Source organism: Monopterus albus, unplaced genomic scaffold, assembly GCF_001952655.1.
Source record: "Monopterus albus unplaced genomic scaffold, M_albus_1.0 scaffold3.1, whole genome shotgun sequence".
NCBI lineage: Eukaryota > Metazoa > Chordata > Actinopteri > Synbranchiformes > Synbranchidae > Monopterus > Monopterus albus.
In genome coordinates, this window is record NW_018127883.1 from 9381592 (window position 1) to 9396808 (window position 15217).

Sequence of the window (15217 nt, forward strand, 5' to 3'; positions counted from 1 at the left end):
ATAACTCGGCTTCCACTCATCTCTCTATCCCTGCCAGCACAGGAACAGGAACTTTCCCCTCTTCACTAAGCCTGCCTTTATTAGAGCATAAATATTACAACACCTGATATCTCAGATCTATTGCAACTTCCAACATTTACAGTGCAAGAGCCACATATCAGTATCTATTATACTCAGCTTTAATGTGTTTATTTCCCCCATTAGACACTTGTGAAACTGAAAACTGCAGATTTAACTATTTGGGTTTTTTTTCTGGAAAACATACATTTTTTTCTGGTTTATATCTAAGGAGCTTATTGTGAGGCAGCATGAGGCCCTGATGGACTCCTCCAATGAGAGCTGAAGGGCGGCCTGACAGATGACATAAAAGGGCAAAAAAAATATATAAAGCACTCACTGTTTCTTGATATTTACTGCTGCAACAATTGTAATGAGCATATAAATATATTTTATCAAAATAAGGGTAGAGACACACCGAGCCAGCATGAAAGAACTAGCAACGAATAGGCCGACGCCACCCGTCGACTTTGTCTGGGCCAGTTGAGTCAAAAAAGTAGCACTTCAACACACCACACAGACGACAGCCAGCAGCCAACTAGCATGCACGTTCTGTGCCTGCATGAGAAAAATAACTCCCCCTACCAGCAGGTGGCAGTATCTGTCTTCGTCATTTGAAAAGAAGAAGAGCTAGACAGTGGAAATACAAGCTGAAAACAAAGCAGCTTTCATACAACACAGCTGCAGTTTATAGCTGCTTCTAATTGAGAATATGTCTGATAGGAAGCTGCAAAGGACGCTGCTGTTCACTGCCCTTGGTCTTTTGATTGTGGAAGAAGAAAGGAGGTTGAACAGCCAATCAGAGAGGTCCAATGCCTATTCAACATGCCGAATCAGCCGAAAACTCGCCAACAGGGTCCGACTAGTGCCAACAGTGTGGGACACACCAGAAAGACGAGGGAGACCGACGCTCACCGATGATGTGTCACAAGCTTAACACACAAAGACCAAAAGAAAGTCCCTCACCTTCCTCAGCACCACGATGCCCTCCTGTGTGCTCCCATTCGTGGTGATGTCAAACATCCCAGGCCCATCGCTCCCGATGATCCTGTAGTCCATCTCTGCGTTCTCGCCTATGTCAGCATCGATGGCCCGGATCACTCCAAGCTCAGACCCGAGCTCGGTGGACTCGGGCACTCTGAACTCGTAGAGAGCTGCAGAGGAACAGTCCGTGGTCAATCAGAGCAACACTGTCAAGATGTTTGAAAATGTGTGTGACTGAGCCAGAGACTGAGTGTGTGAGCAGGGCCTCAACAGTCAAGGTCTTGTCCTTCATATTCCTTTTCATGGCCATCTCCATTCTTCCTCACAAAAATGCAGTTCATTTCAAAGTGAATCGGTGCTGCTAATGTTAACTAAAAGCCTAACTGAGAAGCATTGTCATCCCAAGTTTAATTTACAAACCCACAGAACAACACCCCTGAGCATTCTGTATGATCCTGGATCATGAAACAGGTAGTGGGTGAATCAGAGGGCGAGGTCAGGCAGACAATGAGTCGGAGCCAATCAGAGAGCGGCTAGACAAGGCCAGCCAGGAAGCCGGGGTGTGTGAAAAGCAGCAGCCGAGTGGGAGATTTAATGCTGCAACATTTGTAGCTGTGGAGCAGACATTTCATATGTGGTAAAACGTATTTCATTTGCAAAATAGACATTTGGCCTTTCACAAATTTGCTACAAGCCGTATTGACACTACTCAAAGTTTAGGATGTAACATAAATTCTGGGCCAGTTTGCTCAACATAAATTAATTGCTGCTTCTTCTTCCCTTTTTATTATTTAGAAAGATGATTTCCTGGTTTGAGGCGAATAAATTGATGGCTGCCTGCCGGCCATGGTGGCCCCGGCTGCATCTCGTATGCTTAAATAAATAGCTGGACTGCAGGAGGGAGCGGGCGTGATATACACACAGCCTGTGGAGACAAACAGCACTGACACACTAATAAAACATGCTGACACTGTTTTGGCAACGCCTGAGTCGGCAGGTCTCTGTGACGCCGACACTTGCCTCCACACAAACAGACACACACACTGAAAGCGATGCACCATGAGAAGGTTTCCCTAGGCTAACAGGTATTTAGCAATGGGTGGAAAGGAAGAGGCATCACTCCAACAGACAACAATGATATCGCTTCCTGACACTCTACCTCCTCTGGGTGTCCCATTACAATATCTCTTCCTCTTTCCCCCCTCTTTCAATCTTCCCCTCTATCTGCTCCCCTCCCATCACAGCCTGTCTTTCTGCCGTTCACCTCGCTCTCATCCTGTCACCTCCTTCATCCCTGTCGTATCCATCTCCCTCCCTCCTCTCACTGTTCATTCATTGTCGGTGGAGCTGGGATGACAGCTTCCGTCTCCCCCCTCTCCACGCCCAAAGCTGGTGGGAGGGTGGAGTGATAAATGTGGAGATGGCACGAGATCTGTGGTCGTGTGCTTGCATTGAGTTTGTGGAACTGCACACACGTCACCCACTCTACAGTTTCCTGTTAGTGAGTGGAAACATGACAACACCAGTAATCTGTCAACCTGATCTGGACAGGGCCCCCGTTTGCAAGGGAAGAAGTGAAGGGGGTGGGGGGGGGGGGCAGCAAGGATGATTGATGAGTGAGAGGGTAACAAAAAGAGAGAAATGCACCAAGGAGAGTTTGAGCACTAAATTGAGAACTTTGGTTTTATGGTGTAAAAGGCAGCAGAAGAAAGACTTAATAGCAGGAGAGAGACAAAGGAAGAGGAAGAGTCATGGAGATAAAACCCAGTGAATGTACCGTCTTCATTAAATAAAGATTACAGGGCTGATCTGATGCACTTTGCAGGACCCTCCGCTCTGTCATATGGCTCTGTATTTAATTATTTGCTGCCTATAAGACGCCCCCTCTTTAGTCACACAAAACCCAGAGCTCCCTGCAATAATCCAAATTCATTTTGAAACTGACACCAGATGGGGCTGCCTGTCTGGCACCAGCTCACACTGACAAGTGGTTTTCATTGGCCGAGGACTGGTCACTCACTGTGAGCGTGTGGGTGTCCAGAAGGCTGTACTCACTCTTGGTGAAGCGTGGCGGGTTGTCGTTCACGTCGGAGAGGGTGATGCTGACCGTCGTGGTTCCCGAGAGGCCGCCCATCTGTCCGGCCATGTCTTTAGCCTGGATGATGACCTGATAGTGTTGTTTGACTTCTCTGTCCATGCCAGGTAGGGCTGTCTTGACCAGGCCTTTGAAAAAATACAAGGATTTACATCCAGTCAAGTCAGTTTGTTTTGTTAAGGGCCTCAACATCCTGTAAATTATTTAGTTTTGATTTATTATGTCCCTGGTAGGCTAGCGGTTAAGGCGCAGTGCTCTTGCCGCTGCAGCTCGGGTTTGAATCAGGGTTGCGTCAGGAAGGGCATCCGGTGTAAAACATGTGCCAAATGTCAACATGCGAGTCGTCAGTGTGATGATTCGCTGTGGTGACCCCTAAACGGGAAAAACCAAAAGTGACTTTCTATGTGTTATTTTATTACATTAATAACTGAAAAACCGCTGAAAATCAGAGAAATACAAGCAAACACTAATAAAAAAAAACATTTGCAGCACCAAACTTCGAAAAATGTACTCACTTTATTTGCCAGCATGACTCTGGTGCATCAGAGGCTCATTTGCCAGTTTTTATCTTCACTGTCTGACTGAAAGCATTTTCAGTGGAGTGCTCAGCACAAGAGAACCTGGTCACCTCGTTGACCCGTTACACAGCAGTGTTATATTGGAGCAGTGCATGTAACACTTCAATGTGTGGGAACAGATCTGTTTAAACTTTTTCTCTTTTAAAAAGCAACTTATCCTTCTATGAAAACCAGTAAAAATATCACCCAATGGAATTAGAGCTAGTTTGGAAAGTTTTTCACCCTATTATTTTTCTAGCACCGGGGTTTTCAGCTGACTGGGGCCCAGGCACCACCGTGACTAAGAAGCAACATGAAGACCGCTGCTGTGTCGTGGCGAGACCAGGTGGTCACTACTTTAAACCTGAAAGTCACCTGGGCTTTTATGTTTTTTCAAGACTTTAGTTATTCTCAAACAATGATTAATACATGGAAATGTGTTTTAAACAAAATTAAAAAAAACCTGCAGTTCCCACAGTGAAGATATATTATTGAATGCAGGGTTTCCCCTTCCACAGAAAAGCATAGGTGCAGCACCTAAGTTGAATGAATGTACGGTATCGCTGAGCTAATCAAACGGCTGATTCGATATTTCTCTACTCAGTGCAGTAGTTACAGGGGCGGATCCAGAAAACTTTGGATGAGGTGGCCAGGCTGGGGCAGAGACTCCAAGAGGTGGCACATTTCAAATACATGTAAGAAGTTAATTAAATCCCTAGGTCTATGAAATAATAAATCAAACATTATTAAGAATGAAAAGACCACACTGAGCCATGAACCACGGGTTGAAAGCCTTGTTCTAACATATACAATCAGCTCCAAATTACATTAGATATATCTTTACAGTAAATGTTTGACCAGTTAATCAAAAAGATTCAGTGATAATGACAATTAGCTGAGGCACAAACACAGTGTGCACAGTGTAAGTGAATGCAGCACTACGCCAGTCATGTAACTACAGTTTGAACAGTAAAGTGTATGGACAGCTCCTCAACTCAGCGCTGAGTCATCTTTTAAACTATGCAAGCCTGGCAGGTTTGTATATAGTCTTCATAAAATCAGCTCACCAGAAGATATAAAAATAATAGACTGTTTCCACAGGTGGACTGTGTAAATCCGAAAATCAATGTGCTCACTTGAAACATTTCTAAAAAATAAACCTGTCTGCATCAGCTGTATTGAATTACTGAGATTTCTCTTTTTTTAAAACAGTGATACATCTACACACCAGATAATTCAACCAATAAGAACATTTTATTACTGAGCGTTCAAAATGCTCAGTACGTCCACCCAGGAGAATATTTTAGTATCAAATGTTCTAACGACCGAACCCGAAAGTGAACCAAATGGCCGATCCACCAAAACCAGAGTGAATTCCTTTAATTTTCCAATTGTAGTATCCACATCCAAAATGCATCTATCATCTCTTTGGAGTTAAGAATCCGTTAATGTTCAGCCTTTCAGGTGCTTGGACACGTTACAGTGGGTACGGAAAGTATTCAGACCCCCTTACATTTTTCACTGATGAGAATCATGAGGTCAAAAATTCTGTGTTTTTCTGTCAATATGGGGTGCTGTGTGTACATTAATGAGGAAAAAAATGAACTTAAATGATTTTAGCATATGGCTGCAATATAACAAAGAGTGAAAAATTAAGGGGGGTCTGAATACTTTCCGTACCCACTGTACATGTCTAGTCTTGAGTCAGGACAGAGCGATCGAAGTGGTGTGGAATCAGAGCTGCTCTTAAACCCTGCCTGCTATTACACATTTGAATTTGAAGCCTCCTAAAATAGAAGCCAGTGGGGGGTAAAGATGAAGAAAAATAAATTTCACCCTAAATAAACTGCTTTGACAAACTTCACCACTTTCAGCCTGAACAGATGATTCATGCGGTTGATCAAACAGTGAGGAAGAAGAGGCCGACGTGGCGCTCAGATCAAACTGGCCCGCAGTGTTCAAAAGGCCCTCCAACTTGCTCATTTCTTCCTCCCGTACATAACGTGGCAAAAACAAAATGTAATTTCTTTTTTTTTTCCTCTTCTTAATGATGTGCAATGCATCTCATGGACAACACGCTGTTAAGAGAACAGCGATCAGACCTTGTTGCAGAAAAAAAAAGCTGCTTCTCGCTCGCTCTGTATCTCTGTCTACCTTTGTTACTGCTTAATGACTACAACACACACAGAGGAGAAGAGGAGAAGCAAATCCTGTTTATAATGTGATGTCCAGGCATGTCTTTGTGTAACGGGGAATGTCAGCTTACATACGACGTGGGATAAACCATATTACTGTTAATCCCTCCACTAATCTGCAAATGGCTTCCCTTGTCATTTCCCTTTTGTTTAAGCATAAAAAAGACATGAACGGGTTGTGTTCCAAAGCGCACATTAATGATTAAAACCGGCAAGCAACTAGATTTCAGGGTTGTGATTTGCCACTCTCCCTGCTACAAATTTCTCTGGCCCGCCAGCCTCCAAAAGGGCAGACATGACGGTTCGATACTTTTGGTTTGGTTTGGAGTTGTTTTGTGATAAAGTGTATTAATTTACTTTCCTGGTAAAGCTCAGCTTGCCTCCTCTAGTTCTGCATCAAGTGATTTGTTACATTTCCCAGACAAAAGACGTGGATGTGATCAGCTGTGGGAAACATACAGTATGACCATGGAGAGTGCTATGACAGTGGTAGAGACAAAGAACCTTTCCATTGAAGAAGGACTCAAAGCAGCAGTGCACGCTGGTCTACTTGGGCTACACTCGGGCAAGAGAAATTATAATCTTTGCCTTTTCTATGATGGATTTCTTTTTGTATACCTGCTATATTTTGGTGCAAAACGTTGCCTCTGTAAAGAGCATTTGTCCAGCCCTAAGTCAAGGACACCTCAAAGTGAAGCAGGATTTTGAAGCATTACTTTAACCTTGTTTCATTTTTGTTTTGTTTTTACAGTTTGCTGTCAACCGATTTTGTCCTACAAAATTCTCAACTAGAAAATTGGTTTCTATTAGACACAATATTCACATTTTTCTCTTAAGAGAACTGTTTTTAGCACTCAGACAGAAATGACTTTTTACAGTGCAGATTTGAAATATTCTTTCTGCTCTAGCGGATTTTTTGTCGTCAGAATCGACTTGAGTTTTCTCGAGGTGAACTTGAGGCATCATTCTCTACGTTCATAAGAAAAGAACAACTAAATGGAGGCAGGGGCACAAAACACAACACACTGAGTGGATTGAAAGTATTTTCAGGTGCACTTTCCATTTGAGCCGACACTGACCGGTTTCTGGGTCTATGGAGAAGTACGGCTGGCCCTCCAGGATGCTGTACACCACCCTGGCGCTGTTTCCATACGTGGCGTCATCTGCATCTGTGGCAGTCACCTGAATTACAGAGGTGCCTGGGGGAAGAAGATTCATGACAATGATTTAGATCAGCTCTTCAATACTGCTGAAAATTGCCTGCTGGATAATTGGTTAAGCTGATGCACCTTCTGATGAGGTGTCAGATCCTCTTCTAATCATGCTCATGCAGAATGTGACTCATCATCTCAGTCCCTTCGCATTACCCAAACCAATCTTTATTCCTCAGCTACTTACACATGATTAATTTTCTTGAGCAATCGATAAGTTCTAATGCATCCTTCTAAGGCTCTGTGTCTGAGCGTATAAGCGGCCGAGATACCGGCTCTTTGCAAACCCCAAGAAGCCTGTTAGTGTATCCACGGATCTGGAGCATCTAAGGAGCCAGATATCTGATAGCAGGCTAAGGACTGTGATCCATTTCTTTTCCAGAGAGGCTGAAGCCCTATTTCAGTAGAACAAAGGGAAACGGCTAGCCAAGTGCTACCTCCCAGTGGCGCCTTGCGGGGCCAAGTGTTGCCTCATTACATGCAGAAGAAAATTAATTGAGTAGAAATATTTAATGGCAAAGCGGTATAAATATAGAATTGTGCAATACGAAGGGGTAACACCCCCACAAAACACTAATTTAATTTCAGCTGAGATATGTGAGGGTGAAATAAGTTCTGCTCCTTTTAAACCACTGTCATTTGTATGGATGAAAGACATCGTAGAAAAGGAAACTTAGGAGACCAAAAAGCAGAGAGAGGAAGACCACGGCTGTCTGAGTTGGTTTAAGTGACAGTTCTGGAGGATTCCTGAGCAAGTTCACCAAACCTTGATCACTAATACCTTAAACTAGGGAATTAGACTCAAAGAGGCTTTTCTGACATGGTGGCTTTTAAAAAATATCACTGATCCACATCAGCCATCTCATCGCTGATGTTAAGCTTTGGAGAAAAGAGTTTTTTGACAAACAAGTGCGGAATAATCGCAGCTTTTGTTCAGGGGGAGTAAATTACTCGACTGTAATCATTCACTTTTCAAAAAGTCATCCCTGACTGAGAGCCCAAGAGAAGAGACTATAATAAAACTCAAAGTGCATGTCACATTTAAAGCGGCAGTGTCTTGACGCAGTCACTCGTGAACACATGCTCTGCCAAGCAGTGACATCACACCTCGGTTGTTGCCATGGGCACCCATGCTGGCCTTAGATAAGTGCTGGCCTCCCTCTCGAGGTTGCTGAACCAAGTGACAACTCTGTCACATGTCTGGGCCGCAAGACCAAAGTCCCTCAGGCCCTGAGGCACCACAGTAGCAGAACAGCTCACTTCATGTTTTCATACTAGTATTGATTAGATGCCTTTTTTAAATTGATTATCTATATTCAAGCCAGTTTAACAGCTACAGCCAAAGCACATGGTGAATTAAAGTTTAATTTAGTGCTGAATGACAAGAACATATAATAAAACAAAAACAGCAAATGACACTGCCTCTGAAACTGGCAATGCAGAAGCAGCATCCAGAGTTATTTTCTGAGGACACGGCTAACAGTGCTGGTAATTAAATTAAGTTTTCTTTGAATAAGATGCGATATTGTCTTTAAAAGATAATCTACACTAGTGCTGGAATCGTCACCTTGTTTATTCTCTGGTCATTTTAGTCTTTCTTATTTAATTAGTTGGACACTCTTTGTTGAGTTGGCATCATTATTGTGATTGATAAGCCCGTTTAATCCGGCTCCTCGCACACACACACTTTCATTTGCGTAAACACTTAATTGTCTCTTGCATGACCAATAAATATGATTTTAAACAGAAACCTTTAGGCTGGCATCCCCAGTTAAATTCATGTGTGGGAAGTATTATCACATCTACAGGGGGACATGTGGATTGATTTTTGTAAAAGGCAGTTTTCATCTCCAGCTCAGTAAACAGGCAAAGAGAGCAGCTAAGCAAGGCCAGATTTACCAGTAATAAATATGGGTCCCAGTGCTAGTTATGACACAGACGAGGTTAATTATACATTTTCATATAAGGAACCAGTCTAGAACAAGAGAGCCAAGAATGAGGTAGAATAAAATTTAATTTGTTTGTTAGTTTGGGTTATTTTATAGGGACAATGCCTACATCCATTGATCAAAAGAAAACATAAAATGAGCTAATTAGGTAAGGAGGCCATTTTTTCTGCTTGTGCCGAGTCCCTGGGCAGGTTTTAAATAACACAACTAAAGTACAGTAAAAAAAATAAACATAAAGCAATAGTAACTATAAATTATAATAAAAATGGTAATAGCAGAGCACATCATTTATACAACAGTAAAAACACAATTTGTTATGGACTATAAAATGAACTGTCACAAAAATGTCAACATTTCAACACTACAGCCCAATATGGCTGCCATCCATATTGCAGTGCTAATAATTTTTCTAAAGTTTTTCCTGATGAAGGCAGTGAGAAGTACAGAAGAGGATCAGCACCACTGTAAAAAATGTATTTGAGTTCAGAATTTTTTTCTCAAATTTAAAATTCAGAGGAAAAAGTCAGATCTCAAAAAAAGTTTTTTTTTTTTTTTTTTTTTTTTTTTGCAGTGCAATCCAGTCACCAACTCTACGTGATTAAATGCACCATCCTAACATCACAGTCAACCAAATAAGACTTAAATTGTTATGGGGATAAATTAAAAATAGAAGAAAAAAATTAAACTCAAAAAAAAATTTTTTTTTTTTTTTTTTTTTTTTTTTTACAGTGGCCGTAATAGTCTTCCAGTAGAGGAGGCAATGAAAGCTGTAGAAAAGAAAGCACATGGCCTTTTTTTTTTTGCCAAACTCCTGTTTAAAGGGTCAGAGATGAACTTTGACATGCAATCAAACTGTTGTCCAGCGTAATTAAGCATAATTCCACATTTAACTAAATTATATCAAACAACAGTATATGATTATATCAATGTCAACAGGCATCACATTCTGGAAAAACCCATTTTAGTAGTTTTTACTTTTTCTGTATATATAAGACTTATTTTCATGATGTCATCCTGGTGGAAAATCTATGGCCCATATAGGACTGAGGAGGAAACACTGATGTGCATATGCAGTGGGCCTCACAGTGTAGAGGCAAATCCGGAAGACAAATCATTTATTTATTTATCTGCATATGCACCAGGCAAGCAGCACCTTTCACTGGGAAGAATGGGCACCATTTTGTAATCCACTACCCTATTCTCATAATACATCTGCCTCTGACTGGTTTCCAGGGCATTGTATATCATTTGCAGGTGTCAGGAAGCTGCTATCAAAACATGGGAAACTCGCACAGCTACAGGTAGAGATGTCTGTGATTACACTTCAAGTTGATAATACCATTATAATATCAATGTAGTGTAGCTTTATGCTCAGGATATGCAGCGTTCACACAGTTAGGCAGGAACTTACCGATGTCAGACATCTCGGGGACCATGGCCATGTATGGGTCTTTGGTGAACCGCGGCTCATTGTCATTGATGTCGTGGATCTTGATGATGAATTCGGACTCGCCTTCCAGAGCCTCGTTGGTGAAGCGGTTGACAGCTTTGGCATGGAGGATATAGTAGGCCTTCTCTTCTCTGTCCAGCCTCTTAGTGGCGTGGATGTCCCCAGACTTTTCGTCTATCTTGAAGAGGGTCCCCGCTCCTTCGCCTGTGAGGACGTACTTCACGCTTCCATCTCCTCGGTCAGAATCTGAGTGAAGCTGCAGAAAAACCAATAAATTAATAAAGTTTGGCAATATGGATGCCTTCAGCAGCCAAACAACAATTTCAAGCATCTGTTTGTGGCATTTTCCTTATAATAAATTTCCACTTTGCTGCTCTCTATTACTAATTGTTATAGCACCACAGTCATTCAAAGTCTGGTTTATGAAAGCTTTCACATTTGCTTAAATTGCTCTTGTGAAGACCAAGTATCAGCTCGCTCTTTCCAGGGAAAAATCTCCTTGTTAGTATGAGCAGAAATAGCCTCAGCTAACAGAAACTTAATCTGCATAAAGAGGAAAAACACATCACAGTGCTGGCTGCACCGGCTGACTGACAGGAGAGGTGAGGCTGAGAAGTGCAAGGTGTCAGCAAAATCAAATTTCAAAGCAGAATCGCAGTTTTCCACTTAAGTATTTCTGATACACTGTGCACATATCCGTGATCTGACCAATCTGGGCCTTGGCAGAGAAACACTGACAGCTTTGATAAGTGTGTTTGATGTTATTTAACAGATCCGTATCATCTTTAGTAAACTGTCACTGACAATACACATTTTGTGGCTTCATCTCATCTCTGAAAATCGCACCCTGCCAAGAAAGCGACACACAGACGGAGCATTGAAAATGTTGCATTTATTGCTATTGTTACACGCAAGTTGTCATCATCCCTTTTACCGCAGGGCCACAGTGGCATTTTCACAGTGCTGTAAAACTGAATGCCAGTGGGTCGAAGTGTGTGAAGTACCAGCGTGAGTGTGCTCATGTCCACTGTCTGCCAATCCCTGATGGATCGGCAACATCACCAATGTGCCAGAGAACCATGACTGTCCACTCGTCTATGGAGGTTCTCATTAGTATTTGCTCTCTCCCTCTCCTTCTCCTCTTCATTTTTTTCCTGCATGAACAGCAGCTTAGCATGCTCTGACATTTTAATTCCACCACAAAATCCCCCCCCAACATATTTATCTCAAAGAACTCATCAAAAGCTTGTCCGGTTGACTCCCACTGCTTCCCTGCCTAGTTGCTTTTTCCCCTATAATAACCAAGGGCATGGTAATAATGGCAGAGGGAGGTAAAGGGCAAAAGGAGGGCATGAGTTTGTGAGTACAAACCGAAGTGGACGCCATCTTTACCCTAATAAATGGGTGCTGGAACAAAATTCTGAGGTAGCTTCCTGACACCTGGCCAACACGTCTGATTTTGACACTTTCATCTGACCATGAGTTGCTGTGTCCAAGTGTTCTTGGCTCTGCTGGTGGACAGACTGAGGGGGGATACTGTGCGTGGCCGCAGGGTCACATGGGTGCACACTGTCGCCCTTCTCATAATATACTAAAAAGCTTTTCATCCCAGCTGCTCAGAAGCTGTTTTATCAATACATGTGTGAGATGAACAGCTTTGTGGATTAGCATCTTTAACACTGTTTTGTTCGCCTGCTTGAATGGTTTTAAAAATACTTTCATTCCTTTCTCTGATTGTCTACCTGGTCGAGTGTGCTGCAGAATTTTAGCATCTCCGGATTAGGATCGGGAGCGGAGCACTGTTTCCTTCATCCACTTGAATTCTGGTCATAGCAGCTCTTTTTTTTCTTATTCTCTGTCTAACCAAGCCAGGAGAATATCCTGCAGAATTTTATTTGTTTTCTGTTCTGCTTTACAGGCCGTGCTTCCAAACACAGAGTCAGTTGGCTGAAAACAATCCACTTCAATGTTATTATCTTTCTCCTGCTGTTAGAGCTGCAATGTCCTTTTCTATGATTGTCTATCAAGCTGCCTATCTCTGCCGGCACGACATTTCAGTTAATAACCATTGAGTCCTCTCCTTTTGGCTGAGATGTGAGATAGACAATGTGACATATTCTGTGTCAGCCGTCATTTCTATGGAAACAAAGATCTTGTGGTTCTGAAGAGTTCCTCCTCACTCTCCTGAAGGATATTACAAGGCAGCTCGGAGTATTGAGCTCCAGCACCTGCTCCAGTGACCCCGTCCCTCCCAGTTGCCCACCTTGCTGGTGAGAGAATTTACCGCTGGCCTTCTACTCAAAGTGGGGGTGGGGGTCCCAGAAATCAATGTGGCAGCCCAACGTGTATTCACCACAGCCCTTTGGTCAATTTATATTGAGAATACAATTAAACTGTCACAGGGGGAGAAAAGAAAGCCACATGTGCATTCAGCGTGGTCACCAAGAAGCGCTAGAACATCAATAGCTAGCCTTTTCTCCTCTGCCCTCCTCCGGTACCAAATTGTAAAAAAGGCAGAGAGCATGACACTATATCCATTAACACTGGGACTTCTGGTCTTTTTGAGAAGGAGGAGGATACTAGACAGCAAACCTCCATCTTACCAGGTCGCTCTGTCTATAATGGAGGCCTTATGTTCTCAAGAGAATAGGCAAACATTCAGAAAAAAAATATTTTCTGTCTTGCAAAGAGTTAGAAGAGCAAATTGTACCACTCATATATGTATGAAAAATATAAGGTTACAGCAAGCCGCCAGTTTGGTTTAGCCCAAAAGGTTTTGTTTTTACTTTGGCTTTAAAGGTGCCGATAACTGGATGAGCTGTTTACTTTCCAGTCTTTATGCTAAGCTACGATAGCAACAGCTTGATATGTTATCCAAACTGCGGAATCATCTTCTCATACACTACAACTCTTTGGCAAAAAGCAAGTAAGCCTATTTACCAAAATGTAATATTCCTCTAAAACAAGGAACTTAAACATTTGCAAGAGACAATCCAAAAAAGTCACTGCAATCAAATCAACACAAATAAAACCTGATATTAGAGAATACTAGGAAACAAGTAAAAATGCTGTATTTTCAGAAAATAAAGACTCAGTTACAAAAAAATTACTTGTAGTATTTATAGTATTTGATGTAAATCAGCTGTGAAGCAAACTATCAAGCATTTACTTAAGCCATTATATCATCCTCTCAATTAGCCTTCTCTGCCAAGTGATATCATAATATTTCCAATATTTAATGTTTACTTCTATTCCTACGCTCTTCATCTTCCAGTTTGAAGTGGGCTGCAAAGTGAAGTGGTACTCAGCAGACATCTGTGCTTGAAAACTTACAAGCGAGCTGTCTTTGTTTATGAAATTAATCAGCTTCAAGTGCAGCAAATGTTAGTGCAGACTCGATCTGGTCGCCATTTGTGCTTCACTCAAGTTAGGCCAAAAGATTGGCACTGGAAATGGACTGCTTAGGGCAATTAGCCAGTTAGCCTTTAAGGCCTTGTGTCCTGGCCCGTCGAGAACTGGCTGCCTTCTCTGTAGCCAGATGGTAGCCTCAGACCGCTCACAAAAATAGCATATCAAATGTCTGTTGATGTGTAAACTTGAGATATGCAGTCAGAGATGCAGAGACCTAAAGGTGAAATGCCAGTTTACATGTGTTTCTCTCTTGTGGACATCTTGTTGTGTGTCCCATGCATAATTTACATCATGTTCTCTCTCTCCTTATGGACCAGTCTCCCAGGTTGGTATTTATTTTAGGGGCTATTTGGTGTTTTTGATATAATCAATATCTTTAAATACAATTCTTTTTTTTTAATTCAAACAAATCTTTGCATTATTTTGGTCAATCAAGTTTTTCTGGACTTTCCTATGGCAAATGGTACTCTTTTCATTTTTTAAAGACACAAACATTAAATCGTTTGACATTTTTGAAAAAACTTCTTTTTGCTGGACAGAAGCTTAAATATTGTTCATGACTACGAAGATTTTTTTCAAGAAAAATTTGAGCACTCAAGATTTCAGTGTAAAAAATAAAATTAATACAAAATGCAAAAAGTGTTTAAAGGCTTTGAAACACTTAAAATGTACAGACAATATAAATGATAGCTAAAAAATACACAAGTATTTATAATTATCTCAAAGCTAGAGCTCAGTAGCTTGTCATATATTCCCCCCTTTGTGAAAACAACTTGACCAACTAAATACTGGAAAACCAGACTGGTGACTGAAAATAAATTCATCTCATCCTGACCAAGCTGACGGGTGTCTGAAACTGCAGCAGACAGGAGGGAAACAACTGCAAAGTGCCACAGCGATGCCAGCGTATCTCGCTCAGACATCGCTTCATCCCTGCAACATTGTGAGACAGATGTTTGCAGGGTCTCGTCGCCACACGACCTCATCAGACTCTTTCCTCCGCCGCTCATGCTGAGAAGCAGAGGGGCTTAATTGAAACCGCCTTCTCCCAAAACACAAGCGGGATCTTATCGCCTAATCAACAAACACTAGCGATGTGTGCTCCAGGTGGCCGCTGGAGACCGCGGAGGTTGCCATGGTGTGGGTACAGCCAGGTCTATGCCATACTACAAACTCCTCGCTTCTCTGCCAAGGTGAGCAGCTGGTAATAGGGGAGCACGAACAGAGGCCCAACATCACCCCACCCCCCAAAAACAAACACACAAATCCCTGCACCTTCCACTCTGCTGCCATAAGACGCCGCCGTCC

General features: G+C 42.2%; 1 protein-coding gene across 3 annotated transcripts in view; it reads right to left on the minus strand.

Annotated features, from left to right (window-relative positions):
- LOC109962224 (cadherin-10-like) overlaps nt 1–15217 on the minus strand; it is a 65021-nt gene that overhangs the window by 19943 nt on the left and 29861 nt on the right. For all 3 annotated transcript variants that reach the window (XM_020603767.1, XM_020603752.1, XM_020603760.1), the window contains 4 exons: nt 10460–10754; nt 6968–7087; nt 3097–3264; nt 1024–1211 (listed from right to left, as the gene is read on the minus strand). In XM_020603767.1, the coding sequence (XP_020459423.1) occupies nt 1024–1211; nt 3097–3264; nt 6968–7087; nt 10460–10754 (771 nt within the window). The remainder of the gene's footprint in view (nt 1–1023; nt 1212–3096; nt 3265–6967; nt 7088–10459; nt 10755–15217) is intronic.